The sequence below is a fragment of the Pseudophryne corroboree genome, chromosome 10 (genome assembly GCF_028390025.1).
Source record: "Pseudophryne corroboree isolate aPseCor3 chromosome 10, aPseCor3.hap2, whole genome shotgun sequence".
NCBI lineage: Eukaryota > Metazoa > Chordata > Amphibia > Anura > Myobatrachidae > Pseudophryne > Pseudophryne corroboree.
The window spans coordinates 85,523,758-85,541,474 of NC_086453.1; the positions used below are offsets into that span (position 1 = coordinate 85,523,758).

The 17,717-nt window shown below is 48.3% G+C and overlaps 1 protein-coding gene across 2 annotated transcripts in view; it reads right to left on the reverse strand.

Annotated features, from left to right (window-relative positions):
- Nucleotides 1–17,717, reverse strand: part of SCAF1 (SR-related CTD associated factor 1) — a 210,739-nt gene that overhangs the window by 172,493 nt on the left and 20,529 nt on the right. For both annotated transcript variants that reach the window (XM_063942567.1, XM_063942566.1), the window contains exon 6: nt 15,563–15,687. In XM_063942567.1, the coding sequence (XP_063798637.1) occupies nt 15,563–15,687 (125 nt within the window). The remainder of the gene's footprint in view (nt 1–15,562; nt 15,688–17,717) is intronic.

The window sequence follows — 17,717 nt, forward strand, 5'->3', positions numbered from 1 at the left end:
ATGCCCCCCACATTCTCCTACCCACCCGTACTAAGATCTGATCAAAATGTTAGCCCAATCCTACTCTGCTACTAGTTACCTGCTATTTTTTATTTTTTTTCCTCCATTGATCGCTTCCACCCCACCATGTGTTTTTCCTGTAATGTTTACCTCCACTGATTGCACACCTTTCCATTGTGCCCTACATGCAGGGTACATCATACTACTACATAAGCATCAGTTTTCCCATATATGACTTGGCCCTTGTATGGCTCACCTCCCACAGTGTAACCTCCAAAGTGCGCCCAACATGGCTGCCCCATATGGTACACTTGTGGATGGGATGAAAAATACATAGGCCTGATGGTTTAGATGGAACCCTACTCTGAACTGTAGGACTCTGAAATCACCCCCATTTTGTGTCATCACTTCTAGGGGTGGACTATCCCACCCTGGGTAATCCTACGCCGAGCGCCTAAGATGGCTGCTGCACCTGGTACCTTGTGAGGGTGGAATACACAACCCTTGGAAGTTATTACCCAAAATGCCTGCACCAATCCTGCGTTATGCTTTCTGTGGGCTTAAGGTTTTCTTTTATGTCTGTTGCTTGTCAATTGTTGTATTACTCAAATCCTCTGTATCATGTGCATTGTTTTTGATGTCTGTAAAGCGCCTTGAGTCCTGTTGGAGAAAGAGCGCTATATAAATAAAATTATTATTATTATTATTATTATTATATTACCCAGGAGTCACACAGTACTTAGTGTTTACCCAGTAGCTGCTGTATATACTGTTTTTGCGCCAAATTTATGTGCCCCCCCCCTCTCTTTTTAGCCTCTTTCTACCGTGATTCTGCAGGGGAGAGCCTGGGGAGCTTCCTCTCAGTGCTGAGGAAGAAGCCCCGCCCCCTCAGCGGCGGGCTTCTGTCCCGCGTTTTGTGTGTAAAATAATGGCGGGGGCTCATGCATATATACAGTGCCCAACTGTATATATGCTGCTTTTTGCCAAGAGGTACCCAATTGCTGCCCAGGGCACCCCCCCCCCCCCCCTGCACCCTACAGTGACCGGAGTGTGTGGGTTTAGTGTGGGAGCAATGGCGCACAGCTGCAGTGCTGTGCGCTACCTCATATGAAGACTGGAGTCTTCTGCCGCCGATTTCGAAGTCTTCTTGCTTCTCACGCCGGCTTCTGTCTTCTGGCTCTGCGAGGGGGACGGCGGCGCGGCTCCGGGATCGGACGACCAAGGGTGCGTTCCGGTGTACGATCCCCCTGGAACTAATGGTGTCCAGTAGCCTAAGAAGCAGGACCTATCTTCTAGTGAGTAGGGCTGCTTCTCTCCCCTCAGTCCCACGTAGCAGAGAGTCTGTTGCCAGCAGATCTCTCTGAAAATAAAAAATCCTAACAAAATACTTTCTTTTTTAGCAAGCTCAGGAGAGCTCACTAAAGGTGCACCCAGCTTGTCCGGGCACAGATTCAAACTGAGGTCTGGAGGAGGGACATAGAGGGAGGAGCCAGTGCACACCAGTATCCTAATTCTTTCTTAAAGTGCCCTGTCTCCTGCGGAGCCCGACTATTCCCCATGGTCCTTACGGAGTCCCCAGCATCCACTAGGACGTTAGAGAAATAGGATTTTAATACCTACCGGTAAATCCTTTTCTCCTAGTCTGTAGAGGATGCTGGGCGCCCATCCCAGTGCGGACTGTTACTTGCAATTGTATTGATACTTGTTATTTCGGTTACACGAAGGTTGTGTATCAGTTATATTCAGCTTGTTGCTGTCGTTAGTTCATACTGTTATCTGGTATTCCTGCTAATCCAGTTGTACGGTGTGTTTGTGGTGTGAGCTGGTATGTCTCGCCCTTAGTTTAACAAAAATCCTTTCCTCGAAATGTCCGTCTCCCCTGGGCACAGTTCCTATAACTGAGGTCTGGAGGAGGGGCATAGAGGGAGGAGCCAGTTCACACCCAGTCAAAGTCTTTTAGTGTGCCCATGTCTCCTGTGGATCCCGTCTATACCCCATGGTCCTTCTGGAGTCCCCAGCATCCTCTACGGACTAGGAGAAAAGGATTTACCGGTAGGTATTAAAATCCTATTTTATCAGGTCATCCATAGACTGCCGTAAGAATTGCGTCTCCTTCTCATTATGAGACAGTTTAGTGGAAATATTAGAAGTCATCTCTTTTATGGAAGCTAACCATGGGGGTTCAGCCCCACTGGACTGAGAGTGAGCACTATCCTGGGTACAGGGTAGCGAGTCCCCAGGGGATGAGAGACATTCCGCTGTACAAGAAACACAGTCCCTGGACATGATTGTGAAGAGACACCTACACACACACACACACACACACACACACAACACACACACACACAACACACACACACACAACACACACACACACACCAGGTGAAAACACAGTATATGTAGGCAGGGTCTTCAGAGAGACACAGAAGTCAGAGCCAGCCACACAGCGCCCCTTTAGCAAAAGTGAAACTCAGCTGGGTCGCAAGAACTAACATCTCAGTAGTGCTTATAATCTTAACACTGCTCCCCCCCCCTCCTTCACTAAGATCCCCTGGTACCGCTGAGGAGACTTGGAGTCCTTTTGGAGGAGCTACGCTTCCGTGAATGCTGCCTGTATGAGCTGCAGAGGGAAAATGGCATCGGAGAGCTGTAGGATCCGCTCTGAGTGAAGCCTCGCCCCCTGTAATGGCGGGCGGCTTCTCGCATTTATTATACTGGCCTGAGGTAATATAATGTCCAACCAAGGGTTAAAACCCTTGTTAGATAGTTGTGGCCAGTGATGGTATCAATGGCGGCTCAGCGCGCCCATCACAGCGGGACACACTGCAGTGTGTGCCTTCTGAGCCCCCTGGAGCGCAGCCTGTATTCAGAGCTGCGCTCCCACACTTGTGCCGCCATTCCCGCCGGTGACCCGCTAACCGGGACGCCGGCGCTCACCACTCTTCTGTCTTCAGTCTTTGTTAGGGGGTGGCGGCGTGCTGCGGGGGGGGTACGCTGCGCCGGGGTGAGGCTTGCGAATGGCTCCCTCAGGAGCTCAGTGTCCTGTCAGCAGAGAGTCTGGTAGGAGGGGCATAGAGGGACGAGCCAGCCCACACTATTGATTTCTTAAAGTGCCCATGGCTCCTAGTGGATCAGTCTATACCTCATGGTACTAATGTGGACCCCAGTATCCTCTAGGATGTAAGAGAAAATCCAATATCCAAAATAAATGTGGTCCCAAGCATTTAGGATGTGTGTGTGTGTGTGTATATATATATATATATATATATATATTAGTGATGAGCGGGTTCGGTTCGTCGGAATCCGAACCCCCCCGAACTTTACCCTTTTTACACGGTTCCGAGGCAGATTCAAATCTTCCCGCCTTGCTCGGTTAACCCGAGCGCGCCCGAACGTCATCATCCTGCTGTCGGATTCTCGTGAGATTCGGATTCTATATAAAGCCGCGCGTCGCCGCCATTTTTCACTCGTGCATTGGAAATGATAGTGAGAGGACGTGGCTGGCGTCCTCTCACTTTGTTTCAGGGGGCTGCAGTGCAAATATCTTTCTCTGACGTCCTAGTGGATGCTGGGGACTCCGTAAGGACCATGGGGAATAGCGGCTCCGCAGGAGACTGGGCACAAAAGTAAAGCTTTAGAACTTCCTGGTGTGCACTGGCTCCTCCCCCTATGACCCTCCTCCAAGCCTCAGTTAGATTTTTGTGCCCGAACGAGAAGGGTGCACACTAGGTGGCTCTCCTGAGCTGCTTAGTGAAAAGTTTAGTTTTAGGTTTTTTATGTTCAGTGAGACCTGCTGGCAACAGGCTCACTGCATCGAGGGACTAAGGGGAGAAGAAGCGAACTCACCTGCGTGCAGAGTGAATTGGGCTTCTTAGGCTACTGGACATTAGCTCCAGAGGGACCGATCACAGGCCCAGCCATGGATAGGTCCCAGAGCCGCGCCGCCGGCCCCCTTACAGAGCCAGAAGACAGAAGAGGTCCGGAAAATCGGCGGCAGAAGACGTCCCGTCTTCAACAAGGTAGCGCACAGCACTGCAGCTGTGCGCCATTGCTCTCAGCACACTTCACACTCCGGTCACTGAGGGTGCAGGGCGCTGGGGGGGGGGCGCCCTGAGACGCAATAAAAACACCTTGGATGGCAAAAAATGCATCACATATAGCTCCTGGGCTATATGGATGAATTTAACCCCTGCCAGAATACACAGAAAAACGGGAGATAAGGCCGCCGAGAAGGGGGCGGAGCCTATCTCCTCAGCACACTGGCGCCATTTTCCCTCACAGCTCCGTTGGAGGGAAGCTCCCTGGCTCTCCCCTGCAGTCACTACACTACAGAAAGGGTTAAAAAAGAGAGGGGGGCACTAATTACGCGCAGTATTAAAAATACAGCAGCTATAAGGGGAAAAACACTTATATAAGGTTATCCCTGTATATATATAGCGCTCTGGTGTGTGCTGGCAAACTCTCCCTCTGTCTCCCCAAAGGGCTAGTGGGGTCCTGTCCTCTATCAGAGCATTCCCTGTGTGTGTGCTGTGTGTCGGTACGTTTGTGTCGACATGTATGAGGAGAAAAATGATGTGGAGACGGAGCAGATTGCCTGTAATAGTGATGTCACCCCCTAGGGGGTCGACACCTGAGTGGATGAACTGTTGGAAGGAATTACGTGACAGTGTCAGCTCTGTATAAAAGACAGTGGTTGACATGAGACAGCCGGCTACTCAGCTTGTGCCTGTCCAGACGTCTCATAGGCCGTCAGGGGCTCTAAAGCGCCCGTTACCTCAGATGGCAGATATAGACGCCGACACGGTTACTGACTCCAGTGTCGACGGTGAAGAGACAAATGTGACTTCCAGTAGGGCCACACGTTACATGATTGAGGCAATGAAAAATGTTTTACACATTTCTGATAATACGAGTACCACCAAAAAGGGGTATTATGTTCGGTGAGGAAAAACTACCTGTAGTTTTCCTGAATCTGAGAAATTAAATGAGATGTGTGATGATGCGTGGGTTTCCCCCGATAACAACTGATAATTTCTAAAATGTTATTGGCATTATATCCTTTCCCGCCAGAGGTTAGGGTGCGTTGGGAAACACCCCCTAGGGTGGATAAAGCGCTCACACGCTTGTAAGAACAAGGGCTCTACCCTCTCCTGAGATGGCCGCCCTTAAGGATCCTGCTGATAGAAAGCAGGAGGGTATCCTAAAATGTATTTACACACATACTGGTGTTATACTGCGACCAGCAATCGCCTCAGCCTGGATGTGCAGTGCTGGGTTGGCGTGGTCGGATTCCCTGACTGAAAATATTGATACCCTAGATAGGGACAGTATATTATTGCCTATAGAGCATTTAAAAGATGCATTTCTATATATGCGTGATGCACAGCGGAATATTTGTCGACTGGCATCAAGTCTAAGTGCGTTGTCCATTTCTGCCAGTAGAGGGTTATGGACACGACAGTGGTCAGGTGATGCGGATTCCAAACGGCATTTGGAAGTACTGCCTTATTAAGGGGAGGAGTTATTTGGGGTCGGTCTTTCAGACCTGGTGGCCACGGCAACAGCTGGGAAATCCACGTTTGTACCCCAGGTCGCCTCTCAACATAAGAAGACGCCGTATTATCAGGCGCAGTCTTTTCGTGGGCAAGCGGGCAAAAGGTTCCTCATTTCTGCCCCGTGACAGAGGGAGAGGAGAAAGGCTGCAGAAATCAGCCAGTTCCCAGGAACAGAAGCCCTCTCCCGCCTCTGCCAAGCCCTCAGTATGACGCTGGGGCTTTACAAGCAGAATCAGGCACGGTGGGGGCCCGTCTCAATGAATTTCAGCGCGCAGTGGGCTCACTCGCAAGTAGACCCCTGGATCCTTCAGGTGATATCTCAGGGGTACAAATTGGAATTCGAGACGTCTCCCCCTCGCCGTTTCCTAAAGTCGGCTTTACCGATGTCTCCTTCTGACAGGGAGGCAGTTTTGGAAGCCATTCACAAGCTGTATTCCCAGCAGGTGATAATCAAGGTACCCCTCCTGCAACAGGGAACGGGGTATTATTCCACACTGTTGTGGTACCGAAGCCGGACGGCTCGGTGAGACCGATTCTAAATCTAAAATCTTGAACACTTACATACGGAGGTTCAAATTCAAGATTGAGTCACTCAGAGCAGTGATTGCGAACCTGGAAGAAGGGGACTACATGATGTCTCGGGACATCAAGGATGCTTACCTTCATGTCCCAATTTACCCTTCTCACCAAGGGTACCTCAGGTTTATGGTACAGAACTGTCACTATCAGTTTCAGACGCTGCCGTATGGATGGTCCACGGCACCCCGGGTCTTTACCAAGGTAATGGCCGAAATGATGATACTCCTTCGAAGGAAGGGAATTTTAGTTATCCCTTACTTGGACGATTCCCTGATAAGGGTAAGATCCAGGGAACAGTTGGAGGTCGGTGTAGCACTATCTCAGGTAGTGTTGCGGCAGCACGATTGGATTCTCAATATTCCAAAATCGCAGCTGATTCCGACGACTCGTCGTCTGTTCCTAGGGATGATCCTGGACACAGTCCAGAAAAAGGTGTTTCTCCCGGAGGAGAAAGTCAGGGAGTTATCCGAGCTAGTCGGGAACCTCCTATAACCGAGCCAAGTCTCAGTACATCAATGAAAGGGGTCTGGGAAAAATGGTGGCTTCCTACGAAGCAATCCCATTCGGCAGATTCCACGCAAGAACTTTCCAGTGGGACCTGCTGGACAAATGGTCCGGGTCGCATCTTCAGATGCATCAGCGGATAACCCTGTCACCAAGCACAAGGGTGTCTCTCCTGTGGTGGTTGCAGAGTGCTCATCTTCTAGAGGGCTGCAGATTCGACATTCAGGACTGGGTCCTGGTGACCACGGATGCCAGCCTGCGAGGCTGGGGAGCAGTCACACAGGGAAGGAATTTCCAGAGCTTATGGTCAAGCCTGGAGACATCACTTCACATAAATATCCTGAAGCTAAGGGCCATTTACAATGCTCTAAGCTCAGCAAGACCTCTGCTTCAAGGTCACCCGGAGTTGATCCATTCGGACAACATCACGGCAGTCACCCACGTAAACAGACAGGGTGACACAAGAAGCAGGAGGGCAATGGCAGAAGCTGCAAGGATTCTTCGCTGGGCGGAAAATCATGTGATAGCACTGTCAGCAAGTGGGGACTTCACCCAGAAGTCTTCCACATGTTTATAAAACTCGACAAGTATTGCGCCGGGTCAAGGGACCCTCCGGCAATAGCTGTAGACGCTCTGGTAACACAGTGGGTGTACCAGTCAGTGTATGTGTTCCCTCCTCTGCCTCTCATACCCAAGGTACTGAGAATTATAAGATGGAGAGGAGTAAGCACTATATTCGGGCTCCGGATTGGCCAAGAAGGACTTGGTAACCGGAACTTCAAGAGATGCTCACGGAGGATCCGTGACCTCTACCTCTAAGAAGGGACCTGCTCCAGCAAGGACCCTGTCTGTTCCAAGACTTACCGCGACTGCGTTTGACGGCATGGCGGTTGAACGCCGGATCCTGAAGGAGAAAGGCATTCCGGATGAAGTCATTCCTATCCTGATCAAAGCCAGGAAAGATATAACCGCAAAACATTATCACCGCATTTGGCGAAAATATGTTGCGTGGTGCGAGGCCAGTAAGGCCCCGACGGAGGAATTTTCAACTAGGTCGATGCCTACATTTCCTGCAAACAGGAGTGTCTATGGGCCTGAAATGGGGGTCCATTAAGGTTCAAATTTCGGCCCTGTCAATTTTCTTCCAAAAAGAACTAGCTTCAGTCCCTGAAGTTCAGACGTTTGTGAAAGGGGTACTGTATATACAGCCTCCTTTTGTGCCTCCAGTGGCACCTTGGGATCTAAATGTAGTTTTTGGGTTCCAAAGGTCACATTGGTTTGAACCACTTAAATATGTGGAGTTAAAATATCTCACATGGAAAGTGGTCATGCTGTTGGCCCTGGCCTGGGCCAGGTGCGTGTCAGAATTGGCGGCTTTATCTTGTAAAAGCCCTCATCTGATTTTCCATTCGGACAGGGCGGAATTGAGGACTTGTCCTCAGTTTCTCCCTAAGGTGGTTTTCAGCGTTTTCACCTGAATCAACCTATTGTGGTGCCTGCGGCTACTAGGGACTTGGAGGACTCCAAGTTGCTAGACGTTGTCAGGGCCCTGGAAATATAGGTTTCCAGGAAGGCTGGAGTCAGAAAATCTGACTCGTTGTTTATTCTGTATGCACCCAACAAGCTGGGTGCTCCTGCTTCTAAGCAGACTATTGCTCGTTGGATTTGTAGTACAATTCAGCTTGCACATTCTGTGGCAGGCCTGCCACAGACAAAATCTGTAAAAGCCCATTCCACAAGGAAGGTGGGCTCATCTTGGGTGGCTGCCCGAGGGGTCTCGGCTTTACAACTTTGCCGAGCAGCTACTTGGTCAGGAGCAAATACGTTTGTAAAATTCTACAAATTTGATACCCTGGCTGAGGAGGACCTGGAGTTCTCTCATTTGGTGCTGCAGAGTCATCCGCACTCTCCCGCCCGTTTGGGAGCTTTGGTATAATCCCCATGGTCCTTACGGAGTCCCCAGCATCCACTAGGACGTCAGAGAAAATAAGAATTTACTTACCGATAATTCTATTTCTCGTAGTCCGTAGTGGATGCTGGGCGCCCATCCCAAGTGCGGATTGTCTGCAATACTGGTACATAGTTATTGTTACCAAAAAAAAAAAAAATCGGGTTATTGCTGTAGTGAGCCATCTTTTCTAGAGGCTCCTCTGTTATCATGCTGTTAACTGGGTTTAGATCACAAGTTATATGGTGTGATTGGTGTGGCTGGTATGAGTCTTACCCGGGATTCAAAATCCTTCCTTATTGTGTACGCTCGTCCGGGCACAGTATCCTAACTGAGGCTTGGAGGAGGGTCATAGGGTGAGGAGCCAGTGCACACCAGGTAGTTCTAAAGCTTTACTTTTGTGCCCAGTCTCCTGCGGAGCCGCTATTCCCCAGCATCCTTACGGAGTCCCCAGCATCCACTACGGACTACGAGAAATAGAATTATCGGTAAGTAAATTCTTATTTTATTCTGGGGACCAGCAGTATTATAGGAGGAGTACAGTGCAGAGTTTTGCTGACCAGTGACCACCAGTATACGTTGTCTGCCTGAAAAACGCTCCATATCTGTGCTCAGTGTGCTGCATATATCTGTGCTCACACTGCTTTATTGTGGGGACTGGGGACCAGCAGTATTATATAGGAGGAGTACAGTGCAGAGTTTTGCTGACAGTGACCACCAGTATACGTTGTCTGCCTGAAAAACGCTCCATATCTGTGCTCAGTGTGCTGCATATATCTGTGCTCACACTGCTTTATTGTGGGGACTGGGGACCAGCAGTATTATATAGGAGGAGTACAGTGCAGAGTTTTGCTGACCAGTGACCACCAGTATACGTTGTCTGCCTGAAAAACACTCCATATCTGTGCTCAGTGTGCTGCATATATCTGTGCTCACACTGCTTTATTGTGGGGACTGGGGACCAGCAGTATTATATAGGAGGAGTACGGTGCAGAGTTTTGCTGACCAGTGACCACCAGTATACGTTGTCTGCCTGAAAAACGCTCCATATCTGTGCTCAGTGTGCTGCATATATCTGTGCTCACACTGCTTTATTGTGGGGACTGGGGACCAGCAGTATTATATAGGAGGAGTACAGTGCAGAGTTTTACAGACCAGTGACCACCAGTATACGTTGTCTGCCTGAAAAACGCTCCATATCTGTGCTCAGTGTGCTGCATATATCTGTGCTCACACTGCTTTATTGTGGGGACTGGGGACCAGCAGTATTATATAGGTGGAGTACAGTGCAGAGTTTTGCTGACCAGTGACCACCAGTATTATACGTTGTCTGCCTGAAAAACGCTCATTATCTGTGCTCAGTCAGTGTGCTGCATATATCTGTGCTCACACTGCTTTATTGTGGGGACTGGGGACCAGTAGTATTATATAGGAGGAGTACAGTGCAGAGTTTTGCTGACCAGTGACCACCAGTATTATATGTTGATCTATTACTGGCATATAATTCCACACATTAAAAAATGGAGAACAAAAATGTGGAGGGTATAATAGGGAAAGATCAAGATCCACTTCCACCTCGTGCTGAAGCTGCTGCCACCAGTCATGGCCGAGACGATGAAATGCCATCAACGTCGTCTGCCAAGGCCGATGCACAATGTCATAGTAGAGAGCATGTAAAATCAAAAAAAATAAAGCTCAGTAAAATGACCCAAAAATCTAAATCTAAATCGTCTGAGGAGAAGCGTAAACTTGCCAATGTGCCATTTACGACACGGAGTGGCAAGGAACGGCTGAGGCCCTGGCCTATGTTCAAGGCTAGTGGTTCAGCTTCACCTGAGGATGGAAGCACTCATCCTCCTGCTAGAAAACTTAAAAGAGTTGAGATGGCAAAAGCACAGCAAAGAACTGTGCGTTCTTCTAAATCACAAATCCCCAAGGAGAGTCCAATTGTTTCGGTTGCGATGCCTGACCTTCCCAACACTGGACGGGAAGAGGTTGCGCCTTCCACCATTTGCACGCCCCCTGCAAGTGCTGGAAGGAGCACCCGCAGTCCAGTTCCTGATAGTCAAATTGAAGATGTCACTGTTGAAGTACACCAGGATGAGGATATGGGTGTTGCTGGCGCTGGGGAGGAAATTGACAAGGATTCTGATGGTGAGGTGGTTTGTTTTAGTCAGGCACCCGGGGAGACACCTGTTGTCCGTAGGACGAATATGGCCATTGACATGCCTGGTCAAAATACAAAAAAAAAAATCACTTCTTCGGTGTGGAATTATTTCAACAGAAATGCGGACAACTGGTGTCAAGCGGTGTGTTGCCTTTGTCAAGCTGTAATAAGTAGGGGTAAGGACGTTAACCACCTAGGAACATCTTCCCTTATACGTCACCTGGACCGCATTCATCAGAAGTCAGTGACAAGTTCAAAAACTTTGGATGACAGCGGAAGCAGTCCACTGACCACTAAATCCCTTCCTCTTGTAACCAAGCTCCTGCAAACCACACCACCAACTCCCTCAGTGTCAATTTCCTCCTTACACAGGAAAGCCAATAGTCCTGCAGGCCATGTCACTGTCAAGTCTGACGAGTCCTCTCCTGCCTGGGATTCCTCCGATGCATCCTTGAGTGTAACGCCTACTGCTGCTGGCGCTGCTGTTGTTGCTGCTGGGAGTCGATCGTCATCCCAGAGGGGAAGTCGGAAGACCACTTGTACTACTTCCAGTAAGCAATTGACTGTCCAACAGTCCTTTGCGAGGAAGATGAAATATCACAGCAGTGATCCTGCTGCAAAGCGGATAACTCAGGCCTTGGCAGCCTGGGTGGTGAGAAACGTGTTTCCGGTATCCACCGTTAATTCACAAGCAACTAGAGACTTGATTGAGGTACTGTGTCCCCGGTACCAAATACCATCTAGGTTCCATTTCTCTAGGCAGGCGATACCGAAAATGTACACAGACCTCAGAAAAAGACTCACCAGTGTCCTAAAAAATGCAGTTGTACCCAATGTCCACTTAACCACGGACATGTGGACAAGTGTAGCAGGGCAGACTCAGGATTATATGACTGTGACAGCCCACTGGGTAGATGTATTGCCTCCCGCAGCAAGAACAGCAGCGGCGGCACCAGTAGCAGCATCTCGCAAACGCCAACTCGTTCCTAGGCAGGCTACGCTTTGTATCACCGCTTTCCATAAGAGGCACACAGCTGACAACCTCTTACGGAAACTGAGGAACATCATCGCAGAATGGCTTACCCCAATTGGACTTTCCTGGGGATTTGTGACATCGGACAACGCCACCAATATTGTGCGTGCATTACATCTGGGCAAATTCCAGCACGTCCCATGTTTTGCACATACATTGAATTTGGTGGTGCAGAATTATTTAAAAAACGACAGGGGCGTGCAAGAGATGCTGTCGGTGGCCCGAAGAATTGCGGGCCACTTTCGGCATTCAGCCACCGCGTGCCGAAGACTGGAGCACCAGCAAACAGTCCTGAACCTGCCCTGCCATCATCTGAAGCAAGAGGTGGTAACGAGGTGGAATTCAACCCTCTATATGCTTCAGAGGATGGAGGAGCAGCAAAAGCCCATTCAAGCCTATACATCTGCCTACGATATAGGCAAAGGAGGGGGAATGCACCTGACTCAAGCGCAGTGGAGAATGATTTCAACGTTGTGCAAGGTTTTGCAACCCTTTGAACTTGCCACACGTGAAGTCAGTTCAGACACTGCCAGCCTGAGTCAGGTCATTCCCCTCATCAGGCTTTTGCAGAAGAAGCTGGAGACATTGAAGGAGGAGCTAAAACAGAGCGATTCCGCTAGGCATGTGGGACTTGTGGATGGAGCCCTTAAATCGCTTAACCAGGATTCACGGGTGGTCAATCTGTTGAAATCAGAGCACTACATTTTGGCCACCGTGCTCGATCCTAGATTTAAAACCTACCTTGGATCTCTCTTTCCGGCAGACACAAGTCTGCAGAGGTTCAAAGACCTGCTGGTGAGAAAATTGTCAAGTCAAGCGGAACGTGACCCGTCAACAGCTCCTCCTTCACATTCTCCCGCAACTGGGGGTGCGAGGAAAAGGCTAAGAATTCCGAGCCCACCCGCTGGCGGTGATGCAGGGCAGTCTGGAGCGAGTGCTGACATCTGGTCCGGACTGAAGGACCTGCCAACGATTACGGACATGTCGTCTACTGTCACTGCATATGATTCTGTCACCATTGAAAGAATGGTGGAGGATTATATGAGTGACCGCATCCAAGTAGGCACGTCAGACAGTCCGTACGTATACTGGCAGGAAAAAGAGGCAATTTGGAGGCCCTTGCACAAACTGGCTTTATTCTACCTAAGTTGCCCTCCCTCCAGTGTGTACTCCGAAAGAGTGTTTAGTGCAGCCGCTCACCCTGTCAGCAATCGGCGTACGAGGTTTCTTCCAGAAAATGTGGAGAAGATGATGTTCATCAAAATGAATTATAATCAATTCCTCCGTGGAGACATTCACCAGCAGCAATTGCCTCCAGAAAGTACACAGGGACCTGAGATGGTGGATTCCAGTGGGGACGAATTAATAATCTGTGAGGAGGGGGATGTACACAGTGAAAGGGGTGAGGAATCGGACGATGAGGAGGAGGTGGACATCTTGCCTCTGTAGAGCCAGTTTGTGCAAGGCCCAAACCAACCAGTCATTTCAGTCACAGTCGTGTGGCAGACTCTGTCGCTGAAATGATGGGTTCGTTAAAGTGTACATGTCCTGTTTATACAACGTAAGGGTGGGTGGGAGGGCCCAAGGACAATTCCATCTTGCACCTCATTTTTCTTTCATTTTTCTTTGCATCATGTGCTGTTTGGGGGCTATTTTTTTGAAGTGCCATCCTGCGTGACACTGCAGTGCCACTCCTAGATGGGCCAGGTGTTTGTGTCGGCCACTAGGGTCGCTTAGCTTACTCACACAGCTACCTCATTGCGCCTCTTTTTTTCTTTGCGTCATGTGCTGTTTGGGGAGTGTTTTTTGGAAGGGCCATCCTGCGTGACACTGCAGTGCCACTCCTAGATGGGCCAGGTGTTTGTGTCGGCCACTAGGGTCGCTTATCTTACTCACACAGCTACCTCATTGCGCCTCTTTTTTTCTTTGCGTCATGTGCTGTTTGGGGAGTGTTTTTTGGAAGGGCCATCCTGCGTGACACTGCAGTGCCACTCCTAGATGGGCCAGGTGTTTGTGTCGGCCACTAGGGTCGCTTAGCTTACTCACACAGCTACCTCATTGCGCCTCTTTTTTTCTTTGCGTCATGTGCTGTTTGGGGAGTGTTTTTTGGAAGGGCCATCCTGCGTGACACTGCAGTGCCACTCCTAGATGGGCCAGGTGTTTGTGTCGGCCACTAGGGTCGCTTAGCTTACTCACACAGCTACCTCATTGCGCCTCTTTTTTTCTTTGCGTCATGTGCTGTTTGGGGAGTGTTTTTTGGAAGGGCCATCCTGCGTGACACTGCAGTGCCACTCCTAGATGGGCCAGGTGTTTGTGTCGGCCACTTGGGTCGCTTAGCTTAGTCATCCAGCGACCTCGGTGCAAATTTTAGGACTAAAAATAATATTGTGAGGTGTTCAGAATAGACTGAAAATGAGTGGAAATTATGGTTATTGAGGTTAATAATACTATGGGATCAAAATGACCCCTAAATTCTATGATTTAAGCTGTTTTTGAGTTTTTTTTGTAAAAAAACACCCGAATCCAAAACACACCCGAATCCGACAAAAAAATTTCAGGGAGGTTTTGCCAAAACGCGTCCGATTCCAAAACACGGCCGCGGAACCGAATCCAAAACCCGAAAAATTTCCGGTGCACATCACTAATATATATATATATATATATATATATATATACACATACACACATATACACACTCTCTTACGCAGAGGACTTCGAAAAACGTGTGCGCAGGTAACTGAACTAAGCATATCGGGGAAGGAGTCTATTCTGACAAATAGACTGACCGCTGCCCTTTTGAATATGGTTATGGAAGAATAGTATACTTTGGGGCTATACTGCATGGCGCTCAGACCAGAACTAAGCACACAAACTATGCTCTGTGCCATGCCTATGACTGTACAAGAAACAGCTTGAAATTAAACATTCATAAGTACTTTAACACACCTTGGAGTAGCCTTTGCGTGAGCTGTGGTAGGTCCCAGAGCTTTCACCTTGTTATATACTGTAGCAGAAAGACTAAACAAACCTGCATCTCTCTAAACAGCCTCTGCACCCTAGGTACAACTCTATGGAAGCCCACGCTCATATGTTCATTCACAGCTACTTTGTTACCTAACGTATGCAAGAAGCACAAGAAGTACTGGCATGCTAAACACCTGTACAGAGGGAACAGAGCTCCACCAAGGACTGCAAGTGCCTTATGCTCCCCTATGTGTGATTCAATTACACCAAGTGTATAGAGGAAAATCAGCATATAAATTACTCTCTATGCCATAAAGGGTCAACGGTATATAAACTGTTTAGGTAGTTGACTGCTTGCTGAACACTCTTACAGTACAACAACACACAGCAAAAGGATGTAGGGAGGATGGGAAAGCCAAACTAATGGAACATGTGACCAATTCATTGCATTCCCCCTGGAGACAAGCATGTGTGTTACAGAAGCATTATTAACCAGTGCAACTAAAATCTATTCACTTGGTAATAAGAATTAAAAGGAGCTTCAGATAACTTATTTATTGTACTGGATACAATACCAAAATATAATAAAGACGCTGACTGATCATTTAAAGTTATGGCACAAAGAAGGGAAGACTGACAAAAACAAGGTACGCTGCAGGATTTAAGACAAAATAGGCCAGTAAACTAAAGTCATCTTAAGGTGACAGCAGCAATTCCTTTTTTTTTTTTAAAGAAAAAAAACTAACACAAAAAAAGGAACTATACGCACACAATGATAGTCTACCAGAAACCAGACTGCCTGCACTGCTCACCTGATTTCTGGAATCTCCAGTGTCTGTCTCTTCTGTACATTCCTGACTGCACACTGCAAAGCTCTCCAATGTCCCCAACCTGAACTTCTGCCACAAGTTCAAGTTCTTCCATATCCTCCACGGGCCTTGGAGATAAAAGAAGAAGAAGAAAAAAGTATAATATTATTGATAACACCGTTAAACCCAAAATATCAATGAAGGAAAATGAGCATGAGGATCTAAGTCACCATCCCATCCAAACTCAATACACTGTGCACATTTAATTTATGGGTAATAAATAAGCACTTTTATGAAGTTTGGTCAGAGCACTTTTTACTCCTCTTGCCCCCTTTAGATTCAACAAGAGGTGGGTACCAGACATATTCAATAAAGGAACCAAATGAGATCCTATTGCCTTCCAATAAACAGCCACGTTCAACCGTTTATGTTATGTATAATGTATGTGTAAATGCCTCCCCATGTTTGCACAATTAGTAAACCTGTAAACAGTAGTAACCACCTTGGGGCGAGACTGTTCCTGCCAAGATTGGTACAGCACGTCCTGCCCCACATTTGCGCCAAGCTCCAGCTCTTGCAACTGCTGTCAGAGAGACTACGCGAGCAAACACAGGAAGTGCTATTAAGTCTAGAGCAATAGATCTCATCTTCAGTGAGAGACTGAAGGTGGCCCAGTAAACAATAATAGGATTTTAGTTACCTGCTGGTAAAATCTTTTCTCGCAGTCCATAAGGGATATTGGGGAGACTTAGTATGATAGGGTATAGATGGGGTCCAAAGGAGCCAGTGCACTTTAAATTTTCTTCACTGGGTGTGCTGGCTCCTCCCCTCTATGCCCCCTCCCACAGGCAGTTATAGGTAAAAATGTGCCAGAAGGAGAAAGGACATATATGAGAGAAGGAAATATGAGAACAAAGAGTGGTGAGATTGATATGCCAGCACACCATGAACATATAACGACCAGCAACAGCTGGTAACAACTACAGCAACAGCTGAGCAGGTAACCACAGAAAAGAGAACCTGCAGAAAAGTCACCGCACTGAGGCGAGCGCCCAATATCCCTTCTGGACTACGAGAAAAGGATTTACTGGTATAAAAATCCTATTTTCGCTAGCATCCATAAGGGAGGAGGGGGAGACTTAGGTGGTAATTCAAAGTTGATCGCAGCAGCAAATTTGTTAGCAGTTGGGCAAAACCATGTGCACTGCGGGGGGGGGGCATATATAACATGTGCAGGGAGAGTTAGATTTGGGTGGGGTGTGTTCAAACTTAAATCTAAATTGCAGTGTAAAAATAAAGCAGCCAGTATTTACCCTGCACAGAAACGAAATAAACCACCCAACTCTCTCTGCAAATGTTATATCTGCACCCCCGCGGTGCACATGGTTTTGCCCAACTGCTAACAAATTTGCTGCTTCAATCAACTCTGAATTACCCCCTTAGTAAGATGGGGACGTCCCAAAGCTTCCAGAATGGGCGGGAACGTGCAGAGACTGCTGCAACACTGCCTGCTTAAACTGAGTATCCTCTTTGGCCAGGGTGTCAAACATGTAGAACTTAACAAAAGTGTGCTTCCCCGGCCAGGTAGCAGCTCGGTACAGTTGCACGGCCGAGACTCCACGGGCAGCCGCCCAGGAAGAGCCCACTGATCTCGTAGAGTGGGCTTTCAGAGACTTAGGAACAGGAAAGGCTGCCGACACATAGGCCTTTTGGATAGTAAGCCTAATCCAACGAGCAATAAACTGCTTCGAAGCAGGACAACCTATATTTGCGCATCATAGAGCACGAACAAGGAATCAGTCTTTCTGATATGAGCTGTTTGCTTGACATAAATTTTCAAGGAACGCACAGCATCCAATTCCTCTGAAGGAGCAGAAGTATCAAAACTGGACGGAACCACAATAGGTTGATTCAGCTGAAACGAGGAGACAACCTTCGGCAGGAACTGCTGTCTAATCCGGAGCTCAGCTCTGTCCTCATAAAAGACTAAGTACGGACTTTTACACTATAAGGCCCCCAATTCTGAGACACGACGAGCAGAAGCCAGGGCCAGTAACATCACCATCTTCCACGTGAGGTACTTATCTTCTACCGTCAGCAGAGGTTCAAACCAGGAAGACTGTAAAAATGTCAACACTACATTCAAATCCCAGGGTGC